Consider the following 13,530-nt stretch of genomic DNA (forward strand, 5'->3'; position numbering starts at 1 on the left):
GCTCAGTCGTGTCCGACTCTTTGTGATGCCATGACTGTAGCCTGCCAGGCTCCTCTGTCCACGGAAATCTCCAGGGAAGAATACTGGAGTGGGTTGTCACTCCCTTTTCCAGGGGATCTTCCCAACCCAGATATTGAACCCAGGTCTCCTGCACTATAGGCAGTTTCTTTACCATCTGAGCCACAGGGAAAGCACTGTGACTTTGCTAGTATTTCCTAATTCTGTCCACTGATGGAACTTAGAAGTAGTAATGCCCCAAAATGGTTAAGGCCTTAATTTCTAAATATTCTCTAAAAATTAAAAAAATGTTAAGGCTCCGTAAGTATTTGAACTGAGGGTTGGGGCAGGGAAAGTACAAATCTAGCCTGGAACACCTTATTTTGCCATAAAAGGAAGTGCTCTAGAAATGATGTGGACAGTGTTGAAAGAACACAGCAGCCAATACAGTGAAGGAGCTCTCAATCACCAAGTTGAAACTAATTGAGCACTAGAACAAAAAAAAATTACAGCTCACAAAACATCCTTGCATCCCTACTGGTTGGATAAATAAAAGTAAATAAACAAAGGTACAGCTTTTCCTTAAGAGTAAAATTCTAATTTATGAATGTAGAAGGAAAGAGGGCAACAGAAAAGCAAGATCATGCAAACGTCATAATACTGTCTCAGGGCAAAAACTGCCCATGGACGCTAAAGTTAATAGCAAAAAAAGCAAAAAATCCTGCAGAGCTTCAAATACCTGGGAGACATTTTAATCAAGTAACTAAGATTAAAACCACTAGTAACATACATATCAATATATTATACCTCACATAACTTCCCAGGAGACTCAGCGGTAAAGAATCCGTCTGCCGAAGCAAGAGACCCAGGTTCGAACCCAGGACTGGGAAGATTCCCTGGAGAAGGAAGTGGCAACCCTCTCCAATATTCTTGCCTGGGAAATCCCATGGACAGAGGAGCCTGGCAGGCTACAGTCCATGGGGTGGCAAAAGAGTCAGATATGACTGAGCGACTATAACAACAATCTCATAAGATATACCAAAAAGGATACATTACCATGGTATTCTTAACAAAAATTCATATCTATATTTTCAGAGTAAGGAAGTAAGAAAAACAAATAAGAAATATTTGTTTGGAGAGGCAAGGAAGAACTCTAGAAAGTTGAATCAGATATTGGAGCTATCAGTATGGACTCAATCCTAAAGGAAATTAACCCTGAATATTCACTGGAAGGACTGATGCTAAGTTGGAGCTCCAATATTTTGGCCATCTGATGTGAAGAGCCGACTCATTGGAAAAGACTCTGAGGAAGACTGAGGGCAGCAGAAGCGGGCAACAGAGGATGAGAAGGCTGGAGAGCATCATCGATTCAATGGACCTGAGTTTGAGCAAACTCTTTCAAGGACATCGGGGACTGGAGTGCTGTGGTCCATGGGGTTACAAAGAGTTAAGACACAACTGAGCAACTGAACAACTTCAAATATACAAACAGAATACACAAACACTGAAAAGCTTTTTCTACAAAAGGAAAACTACAAAAATAAGTTGAAGTCACAAGTTTATGGATACAAGCAGTTAGAACTCAACTTTATTGTTACAACCAATTTTTATTTACAGAATATAAATCTCTTCAAAAAGATACATTCCTTCATTTAATCAATGGTAAAAGGCCTTATTAAACGGAAATAAAGCCTAAACATCACTTATATTTAACAGAAATACAGATTCATGAAAAGTTTGTGAACATATAGCAAAAAATGCATTTTTATTTAAGCAGTTTACATGAATGAGGCTGTTTTTAATTTTATTCACTGGCAACCCCATTTTAACCACAGAACAAATTTTACTTAAATTAACAGCAGTAAAAATGTAAAAATTAAATTTGAAACATGAAAATAAACAACAAAAAACAGGAAGTATCTTCATTACCAAACAGATTACAAGTTCTCAGACACTCAGATACTTTCTGAGGCATATCAAATACACCTACCTCAAACGTTGCATTCATTTGAGAGGTATCAATACATTTTCAGTGCTGAGACTATTTGTAGCACTTACAGTATTTACAGAGCAGCATTATACTACTATGTTTCACATTTGATAAACACAAATTTAACCTTTATGCCACAATTTCCCAATTCAACATACAGCTAATGCAATGACAGTTATTTAGTTTTTTTCTTCTGAAAATGATAAGGACATTATCATTTAAGAACATGGAATAATGCCAGGTCTTCTTTCTTAAAATAATAGTATATTTTAAAATCCAAATACTTCAAATCATGGAAACTTCACCCAGCTATAAAGCTTCCTAAAGAGAATAGAGTTTAAAACTCTCCTCTTTGCAAATTCCACCAATTTACAATTACTTTAGTACACGGAAGTAACAGAAAACTTCCTCAGATTATTGAACAATAAAAATGTCAGTGTGTCACTACATAAATTAGGTAGCAGCACACCACAACCATGCAAGTGCTCTTATTTCCGCCACTGCTTTTTTTGGGGGGGTGGTCCTTTTCCAGTTCATAGGATCTAGTATTCATGGATATCATCAGATCTTGGTCTCTCTCTTAAAGTCCCTTCCTTAAGAGTTTTGAAATTTAACTAATGGAACAATTCAAATCAGCCAGCTTTTTCTTACTCTTCATTAACTAGTTCAAATATAATACATAATGTTTTCAGTTTTTATAAACACCTTGTGTTTTGTCAAAATGATTAATGGTATTAATACCATTAATGGGCAAGATGTAAACAAAAATATGTCTACATTTAGGGATTAAGAGTATTTTACAGAGCAACTTTTTTCATAACTAGAAAAGTCATAGGATACATAATGAACACAGATTTTAACTGGCTGTTTGATAACATCAGTAAGTACAGGAAAAAGAAGAGAAAGCAGATTGCAGGATAGAACCCTACTAAAAACTTGAGTTCTGAATGCCTCAAACTCAAAAAGGTATTTTCTACAAGCACTACCATTATTTTTTCTATTCAAATGGTTGAAATCTGTCCATTTCAAATTATAATCCAGAAAGGAAAATTTTAGTGTAAAACCTGTTCAAAAAAATCCAATTCATCATGTAATATATCTTATTAATTTCAGTTTTTCAAGTACTCAAGTAATGCAAACTCAAGCATTTTCCTTTAGAGCAATACATTTACACACTAAACTTCAAAGATGGGGGGAAATTCATTTAAAATAATTGCTACATTTTTCTGTCTGAAGACACCAAACCCAAGACAAAACACTGTAATCACACAAATGGTATGTAACAGAAAAAAAAAAAAAGGTGGTTCCCTATAACTAATATCTTTTGTTAAAAAAAGAAACAAAAACAAATGGCCTTAATATGTAACTAAGTCTCCAGTCAAACACATTCTAAAATCTAACAAACCATATTAGAAAATTCAGAGCAAATCAATTTTGAAATAAAGATTAAGGTTGCTTTAGGACATCCTTATAATTCACTTTTCTTGGTACATAATAGTTACTAGCATTTGCCTTTTGTGTTGAGTGATGCAAGTTGCCGTCAATAACAAAACTTTCCTCCTAGCATAAAGCATTGTTAACTCTATTAACTGAAATACTGACTAATATTAAAAGTTTGTCTATATCACTTTGGAACGAAGTATAAAATGCTTATTAAAAGCAATGTAAAGCAGAAAAGCAAAATGATAGTTTTCTCATTTACATTATGAAGGATTTTGAAAATGTAAGAAAGAAATATCTATATAACTTTAAAAGTGGAGGTTTTTAACTTTTAATTCAGAGTGTTTAGGGGGAATTTTTCCTTTAAATCTGGAAGCTTTCATAATATGTTTATGAAGTTAAATATTCCTAGTTCAACAAAAATGGAATTAGCAGTCATTAAAAGAACAGTTCTATCTTTTTCTGTATTTTACAATCCCCTAATGAACAATTTCATACTTAGAGAAGCCAACTGAGATATGCTTAAGTTGAACTAGAAGCTATTATTTATCATCTCCCTTGTACATATGGGACTTAAGAATCATATTGAGATATATAAAAATTGAAAGTGTTTTTTTGGTAGGAAAAAGTTAACAGCCTTGAAAATAGAAAAGGGTAATACTTCAGTTTGCAATCATAAAATTGCATTTTTAATTTGCTTTAGTTTAGAATCATGACTCAAAGAATGGAATTCTTACAGGGTATTAATTTAATGCTTGCAAGAATCTAACCTCCAAAAACTAACGGCCGAATAAAGAATGAAAAAAAGTCATATTAGGCACTGATAGGCTAAACAACTAAGTACTGACGTTAACAAAAATGGATAACCCTATTTCCAGTTCCTCTTGTTATCCCACTGTACCGCCCCATCTGTTGGTTATTTCCAGTCTAAACCAAAGAGCTGGATCATTCCCTTACAGAAAAATGTCTACAAAAGGGAAGAGAATGCAAAAAACAATACACAATCTCATATGCAAGATACAATTCACACTAATTTACAAACTTTTATTTACACTGTTGTATATACATTCCAGGCAGACCTAGTTGATGAGTTTTGTGCTCATATTGATCTCAAATGATCACGTGAACAGTATGATTTACTACCACATCTCTTTAATTCCCAGAAAGTGGTGGTAGCATGGGGTCTGGAGGGAAAAATGTCAAGTATTACTGGTCAGGTAAGATCACACAAGTAGGTACGGAACAAAGGGGAAAAGAATTGTGGAATTCTGCTTGTTTAAGCATCCAGGCCACTATGGTCTACTGACTAACAATGAGTATACATGAATGCCACTTCTCTAACAACCATTTTCATATTTACAAAATGAGCTTACTATCAGTTATTAGGTAAGGCATTCAAGTTCCTTAACATAAAAAGGCAAAAGACATCTCAGCAAGCCACAGGACAAATTTTAGAGGGATGCTTTCCCTTGAGAATCCCTTAAATGGTCAATTCAAAGGGAAGCAATTGTGAACTCTATTATTAGGCTGAAGTATGATCCCCAAAACCTGCAAAGGAAGTGAGAACATCATGATACCCCAAAGAGTGGGAGAAATATCTTAAGTATCTTATTTTGTTCCCAAGATCCACTGCCTAGGGCTAAAGTGAGAGTCTTTATTCCCCTTTACATTCACTTCCTGAATCTCTTTGAACCACTTACAACGGGTGTCACAGCGAGCAGCCATGCACAGTCTACCAGGAATGGCTCAGTGAATCTATTCAAAATAGTCTGAAGAACACGGAGGAAGATAGAAAAATGATCTCCTCTCCTCCCACCCTCTCCAAGATGTATACTGTTGCCCTTTTAGGAAGTCAGAAAGCAAAAAAAACCTCCAGTCCTACATATTCTTCGTTGTCCTAAGAAAACGTTCCAGCCACAGATGAAAATTCCACCAAAAACAATTTCTCAAGTTCACTCTTAACATTCTATAAAAAGCTATTAACTGTTTAATTGGTTCCTTTCCTTTAGTTAATTAGGTAAAATTCTACTGATCCAATGGTAATACGGTTTATAAAAACAGAAACGAACATTTGCAATGTTGGGGAGGTAGGAAACAAATCGTGGCTAACACTGTTACAGATTCAAACAGATTTTAAGATTCTACTCATGTAACTAGAATTTACCATTTTAAATGCCTGTGTTTCTACTTACTTTACCAGTTTTAAACATCTTGAGCTAATCCAAGTTATTTTAAAGCACTTATCTGAGAGTATAAGTCATTTGGAATAATACATCAGACACTCCATAAGATTTCTCAGAGGATAAATTTGCAGTTGCATATTCTGAATATGTAGATCCATTAAGCCAACCTTGTACATGGGCACTTATGTGACCAAAGTGTGCAAAGCTTCTCAGACTAATTTTCTAAGCAAAGTTAACCATGACTGCTCAACTCCACACAGCAGTCTTCAAAACTTGAAGTTTGCTTATCTATCCCAAAGACCCAAGTTCCTTCCAAATAGTAACTGTCATCCTCTCACAAACAGACAAAAACAAAATCAAAAGAAATCAAAACAAACAGAAGCCCTCCTACCATGAGTATTTTTGCTTAATTCACACTGTTATATTAGATTTTAAGTGTACAGGATGTTCTAAATGTTCCTTATTTAATTCTTTTAACCACCTCAACTTATTTCTCTGAAACTACGTGTTATCAAGTAGTAGAATGAATGCTGAATGAATGCTATCATTCTAAAGACACAGAAGCCAAACTAAAACATAAAGCCACAGTGTAAGGAATGAATCTGGAGAAGTAAAAAAGAATTAATCTAAACAACATTTTCTTGTTCCCAAATATTATAAGCATTCTACCTTTGTTTCAAAAATTAGTAACTGCTGTACTAGCTACTATTTAATAACAAACAAAATACAGAATATCCCAATAAGTGAAACAAAATTTTTGGTTAGAAACAAATTGATACAGTAAAATTTTAAAAACAAACTGTACCTTAAATGACCATATATAGTACATGAAAACATTATTTAATGCGGATTTTGGTAACAAAACCATCATATATCTATTCCAGGATTATATGGTAAATATTAATATTTATTCTGCCAGACTATGTAAGAAGAGGGAAATTTAAATTCTAAGATATTCCCCCCTCCAAAATGCTTTCCAATACTTCAGAAAGATGTACCACTGTCATAGACAGTGAATGTATTTCATTCTCCTACACAGGTATTTTTCTATGAACATTTTAAGTTATCTAAACCAGCGTCTGGCATTTCAAGAGTAAATGATTCATTTTACTTACAGTGTGTCAGAAAGGTTACACTAAAAACCAAAAATGTTTACTGAAATTAATCTTACTTTAAACATAACAAAAACAATATTTTCTCTGGAAATTTTTCACTGCTTACACTCAACAAACAGATGAAACAGATGAAAGCGGTCACAAAATTCATGTTAAATTTATAATAAATAATTCACATATAACATAGATTAAATTATAAAAGGATTAAACTGACATCTTTGTATCTTTTTGCCGATTTAACAAACTTCTAACCCACCACATACTGAAAGCAGTAGGTATATTTCTTGACATCATTCAGACTATTTTAAAAATAAATTGGTTGTTAAGAGGCATAATTTGTAAAGCAAGAAAACCAAATTAAAAGAATTTTAACAAATATTGACTTTTTGGAATTTCTTAAAGATCCACAAGCACTGTTCAGCTACTTAAGAATAATTAAAGTCTTCTTTACTCAGGCACTTTCAATGCAGTAACCTCAGGCTTCATTTTAAAGTACTGGTTAAAACGAACAACTGCATACCTATCAAGAAAAGAGAGTAACAACAGAATTAGAGCTAAAAACCTTAATCCTTCATTTTCACTCACCCTTCTAAGTTAAGTTTTAAAATTTAAAAGGACATATTTTTAGTTTATTGCACCACCTACTGGACACTTTTCTAATACTGAGAACATTTAACAGATTAAACCAGATTTCCTTGCAAACCAACTATTAAATGCATACAACTTTTGTAACATCTGACTAAAAACAATAACTACATGTCCCTTATGGATTCTAAAATGAATCCAAAATGAGTAGAGACAAATGTAATGCATACAATAAAATTAAACTTACCCAAGGAAATCAAAATCAATAGTGGAGTATTTGGCTTGAATCAAAGCCCACAATCCCCAAAAGAAATGAGAAGCCTAAAAGAAGGAAAGAAATATCAAGAATTATGATAATTGATTTCTTTTCAAAACAAATATCAAATTGTAAGTTTTTCCTCTTTCATCAACTCCATGCATATTTTCTTGATGCCTTTTTAACACAAAGTATCTACAACACAGGTAATACTGAAGTGCACAATTCTCTGTTGCTGCTGCTGCTGCTAAGTCGCTTCAGTTGTGTCCGACTCTGTGCGACCCCATAGACAGCAGCCCACCAGGCCCCGCCGTCCCTGGGATTCTCCAGGCAAGAACACTGGAGTGGGTTGCCATTTCCTTCTCCAAGGCATGAAAGTGAAAAGTGAAAGGGAAGTCACTCAGCCGTGTCCGACTCTTAGAGACCCCGTGGACTGCAGCCTACCAGGCTCCTCCATCCAAGGGATTTTTCAGGCAAGAGTACTGGAGTGGGGTGACACTGCCTTTTACGGTATAATCAGAAGCTGCACAATAATTTTGTATGTATGCTTTACTAAAATCTATTTCACTATTCACTTAATGAATCTAAGAATTCACTTCCCAGGAAATATTCTATTGTAACCAGAAGTACTATAACTAGAAAAAAATTACTAGCTGTGTGGCTGTAAGCAACTTAATTAAACCCTCTGCATCTTTGTTTCCTCATCTGTAAAATGCAGGTGTGATCATTTATAATAAGAAATAAACATCTGATCTACATTCACTGTTTCTGGCTCATGGCTCCTTGGACTTTCCTAAGCATAAAGCAACTGGGAGCATTTTTTATATAATATCTGGTCTTTTGTCGTTGGTTCCTAAAACAGTTCCAAAGCCATAAAATTGAAAAGAATGTCTGGTTATTCTTAACAAGTCCCTTTCAACCACATGTTACTGAGGTGTCTTTTGAAAAGATGCTAAACTTGAGGGCTGGTTGCCAGGGGGAACCAACCAGGTGATTAGATGGTTGGAACTTTCAACCCCATCACCTCCGCACCTCAGGGGAGGGAAGAGGAGCTTGAAGACTGAGATAAATCAATGGCCAATGATTTAATCAATCTTGCCTCTGTAATGAAGCATCCATTAAAACCCAAAAGGAAGGGGTCTGGCGAGTTTCCTGATTTCACGAACCACAACCTGTGCACATGCTGGGGAGGGGAGGGGTGTGTTCTACCCTACACTCCACGGAAGAGAAGTTCCTGAACCCAGGACACTTCCAGACCTCACTCGACCATACTTCTTCATCGAACTTTCTTCTATATCCTTGTAATATCCTTAATGATAAACTGGTGAACATATGCAAACATTTCTCTAAGGTCTGTGAGCCACTTTGGCAAATTAATAGGCCCCAAGGAGGGAGCTGTGGAAACCTCCCATTTATAGCCAGTTGGTAAGAAGTACCAATAGCACCCCAAACTTGCAAGTAGCATCTAAAGGGGTGAGGGCACAGTCTTGTGGGACTGAACCCTGACCTTATAGAATCTGACACTATCTCCAGGTGGAAAGCATCAGACTTGAGTAGAATATGTAAGACACCCAATCACTGCCTGCTGAGAACTGGAGAACTGCTTAGTGTGTGTGTGTGTTGGGGGCGGGGGAAGGAGAGAACCACCTCAGAGCAACTAACAATAGTATTTACACCTGGCATACAACAAACATCCAATAAAATGTTAATTATTATAATTACACAAAACCAGAATGACAAAAATGAGGAAGACTTTAAAAAATGGTCTTCTTTCTATCTAAGGATATGTCTCAGGTATTGAAAGGTGAATTATGAAATGCTCTCCTTCTTTTGAAAGTCTAAGTCAGCGGTTCTCAAAGTGGTCCATGAATCCATGGAAGATTCTGAGGCCCCAAGCTATTTTCATTACAATACTAATATGTTACTTGTCTTTATGACTCTGTTTACATTTCCAGTAATGGAAAAGCAATAATGGGTGAAGCTCCTGGTTCCTTAACATAAGCCAAGGCAGTGGTACACTGAACTGTACTAGTATAATGGTCTTACTCTTTACCACCACACACTCACAGTACAAATCCAGTCTCACTAAAGAATGTACTTTATGAAGCCATTAAAACTATTAATCTTATTACATCTCCACCCTTGAATACATGATATTCTGACATTCTGTGAGATGACACTGGAAATACACATAAAGCACGGCTGATGCCTACCCAAAGTATGAAGGCTGTCTCAAGGTAACACACATATGATTGAGTTGTGTGACCTAAACTTGCACAATTTTAATGGAATATCATTTTTACTTGAAAGAACAACTGACATATGAACTAGTTATTAGACTTGTGTATTTGGCAGACATTTCTCAAATATAAAAAAAGAGAACTTGTCATTTCAATGAAAATAACTGACAGTATTTGTTGCCAATGACAGACTTAAGACTATTCAACCTAAATTAGAACACTGGAAAATCTGTGTTCAACTCTGTGAGATTATCAGCTTCTCAATTAAGTATTTAATATTTTTCTGATATTGGCAGTGACATAAATAAGTGTAATTTTTCAATATATAATGAGATGTATCAACTTTGAGATGATTATACAACTTAATAAATGCATATTTTCCAAATAAGTAATGAATGACATTAAAATTACAAAATCACACACTGGTATAAGAGGTATTCAAAGTGTAAGATAAACTAAGGAAGTTTAATGTAATAGAGTACAAAAGTTAACTGATATGCTCAGATTAAACATTACTACTAACCTTTAAGAAACTATTACTTATTGAATTTTGGTGAAGCATCAGAAAAAAATATCCACAGTTCTCTGAAAAGGCAAAATACTTCTCTTTCCCAACAACATATGTGTGTGAAACAGGACTATCTTCACACACTTGAGAGAAAACAACACATTATATGAGATGAAATGCAGAAGCAAATATGAGAATCTAACTTTTGTTAAGCTAGACATCAGAGAAATTTGTAAAAGTATAAAATTATGTCTTTCTTCTCACTGAAGTGTTTTTTGCTTTGGAAAATAGTTATTTTTAATTTTTAAAAAGCTGTTTATGTTAATCTGAGCTTTTTAAAAATATATATATTTAGTAAATATTTTAAATTTAATATCCAAGATGGTAAATATTGATAACTAAACCATATAAACAAGATCTCATAGAAGTCTTCAAAAATTTTTTTAAAGTATAAAAGAGGGTAATGAGACCAAAATGTTTGAGAACCCTAATAATATAAAAAATCATCTGCAAATAGTATCTCTTTCTATTAGTCTGGTTCTGTAGTAGGAAAACTAAAATCAGGGGAAATTCTACACCTAAAAATAACATCAAAACAGCTCTCCCCAGTGTTTCAAGCACTGTTATCAACCGTATTTCTCAATTTTTATTCATACAGTAATGTAAAATAACTAAATGATTCTCTACTGCTGCTGCTGCTGCTTAGTCGCTTCAGTCGTGTCCAACTCTGTGGGACCCCATAGACAGCAGCCCACCAGGCTCCCCCGTCCCTGGGATTCTCCAGGCAAGAACACTGGAGTGGGTTGCTATTTCCTTCTCCAATGCATGAAAGTGAAAAGTGAAAGTGAAGTCACTCAGTCGTGTCCGACTCTTAGCGACCCCATGGCCTGCAGCCCACCAGGCCCCTCCATCCATGGGATTTTCCAGGCAAGAGTACTGGAATGGGTTGCCATTGCATTCTCCGGATTCTCTACTAGAGAAGCATTATACATAGAACCTCACTTATTTTGGTAGGTTAACACCTTTTACAGGCTGAAAATGAAAAAAATTATATTTATATTAGACTCCTATATGAATAAAAAGGAAAGTGAGGGAACAGTCCATTTATTATTTGCATTCTCAAAAATGGAAAAGTGAGAATACTGAAGTACAACTAATATAATAATCTGTGATTCTATGATTTACTAATACTATTTCTCTCAGATTTCGAAGTTACAGATACGTAAGTCTATCAAAGGGCATTTTAATTCCTAGGCCACCCACATATGTTGCCAAGAAAAATTAGAAGCTTTATATAGTGAATAAACGACTTAAAATAAATTCTCAAACTCTTTTCTGAAAACCTCATATATAATTTTAATATATTATAAATAATACAAATTTTATGTTTATAAATATATAATTATACAATATAACTTTACTTACAAAGAATCTGAAGTCTGCCAACAACGTGTCTAAAAACTCGTCAGAGCTTAAAAAACCCATGCATTATCTATTTGGTTTTATAATGTAAATACCTACTTTTGTTTGTCATCATCTCAACATTAATTGGAGAAGGCAATGGCACCCCACTCCAGTACTCTTGCCTGGAAAATCCCATGGACGGAGGAGCCTGGTAGGCTGCAGTCCATGGGGTCGCTAAGAGTTGGGCAGACTGAGCGACTTCACTTTCACTTTTCACTTTCCTGCATTGGAGAAGGAAATGGCAGCCCACTCCAGTATTCTTGCCTGGAGAATCCCAGGGACAGAGGAGCCTGGTGGGCTGCCGTCACAGAGTCACACACGACTGAAGTGACTTAGCAGAAACATTAATTAATTATAGTAAACAATCAATAACAAGTGAAGTCTTTTAATATTTAAGAGTCTGACCATGCCCTGAGGAATAAACATTTACCAACCATTTATTTTGGAGCTTCTCTGGTGGCTTAGCTGGTAAAGGATCTGCCTGTAACGCAGGAGACCTGGGTTTGATCCCTGGGTTGGGAAGAAGGGAAAGGCTACCAACTGCAATATTCTGGCCTGGAGAATTCCATGGACTCTATAGTCCATGGGGTTGCAAAGAATCAGACATGATTGAGTGACTTTCACATAACCATTTATTTATTTAAATCATCTACACCTTGATCTTATTACTCAAACCTCTTTTCCTCCCTTATCAAAACAGCCTTATAATGTATGTCAGTGCTATCTTCTTCATGACAAGTGATCAAGGGAGGAGGAGGAAAGAGTTTTTAAGACACATCCATAAGGAATAAGAGGGACTTGCCAGAAAATACTGGGAAAAGGGCATCCTAGGTAGAAAGAAATAATCTATACAAAAGCATACAAGCTTAAAACACCTTGGAGTGTTTATAAAACATGATGACTCTGCTAGAGGAGGAAGTGGGATGTGAGAAATACAGTGGGAAATAAGAAAATCTGTAGATGCTATCATTTGTATGTCACTCTGTAAACCACAGGGAGCCATAAAGTAGAAAAATGACACAATCAGATTCATAAATTAGATTCTAGTTATTAGAAAGATCACTTTTAAAACGTACAGTATGAATTACAGACAGAAAAAACCTAAAGGTGAAGAGACAAGTAAAGACTAACATAGGTGAGAGATTAAGTCCTTAATCATAGGTCATGCAATTAAGGAGAAAAGGGGTGCAATTCACAGAATTTCAGGAACCAAAAAAAAAAAAAAAAAAGAACCTGAAAATAGAAAAGTGTGAGAAGAGGAACACTTGAAAGATAATTCCTTCTTTCCTGGTTTCAGAATACAACAACAGAGTACACATCATTTTAATTAAGTCAAAACAGTACAGTAAAGAATAAATAATGGGAAACAGGACAGGATGCTGAAAATAAAATTCAAGTTTGGACACATTGTGGTCAAATACTAACGGGACCCTGGAGAGATACAGTCCAGATCTGGAGCTTGACAGTGGGAGGAAACTCAACTTGGGATCATTAAAAGAAAGGGCAGTAAAAGCCAGGGAACTGTATATAAAGTAGGGAATTCCCTGGTAGTCCAGTGACTAGGACTAGGCACTCTCACTGCTAAGGGTCCAGGTTCAATCCCTGGTCAGGGAACTAAGATCCCACAAGCTGTATGGCACTGCCAAAAAAAAAAGGGGGGGGGGGTGCAGAGCCCAAAATCTGAACACTAGGAAACACTAGAATGCAAGAGAATGAGAGGAAGAGTAAGAAGAAATAGCCAGAGAAGCAGAC

The 13,530-nt window shown here is 35.4% G+C and overlaps 1 protein-coding gene across 1 annotated transcript in view; it reads right to left on the reverse strand.

The window, feature by feature from the left end:
* Positions 1-1,555: 1,555 nt before the first annotated feature.
* The window catches only part of ETNK1 (ethanolamine kinase 1), a 54,768-nt gene continuing 42,793 nt past the window's right edge, over positions 1,556-13,530 (reverse strand). Inside the window, exons 7-8 of the mRNA XM_019961461.2 lie at positions 7,558-7,631; positions 1,556-7,245 (exon numbers count right to left, since the gene is read on the reverse strand). Coding sequence (XP_019817020.1) covers positions 7,173-7,245; positions 7,558-7,631 — 147 coding nt within the window. The 3' untranslated portion in view covers positions 1,556-7,172. The remainder of the gene's footprint in view (positions 7,246-7,557; positions 7,632-13,530) is intronic.

The sequence above is a fragment of the Bos indicus genome, chromosome 5 (genome assembly GCF_029378745.1).
Source record: "Bos indicus isolate NIAB-ARS_2022 breed Sahiwal x Tharparkar chromosome 5, NIAB-ARS_B.indTharparkar_mat_pri_1.0, whole genome shotgun sequence".
Taxonomy (NCBI): domain Eukaryota; kingdom Metazoa; phylum Chordata; class Mammalia; order Artiodactyla; family Bovidae; genus Bos; species Bos indicus.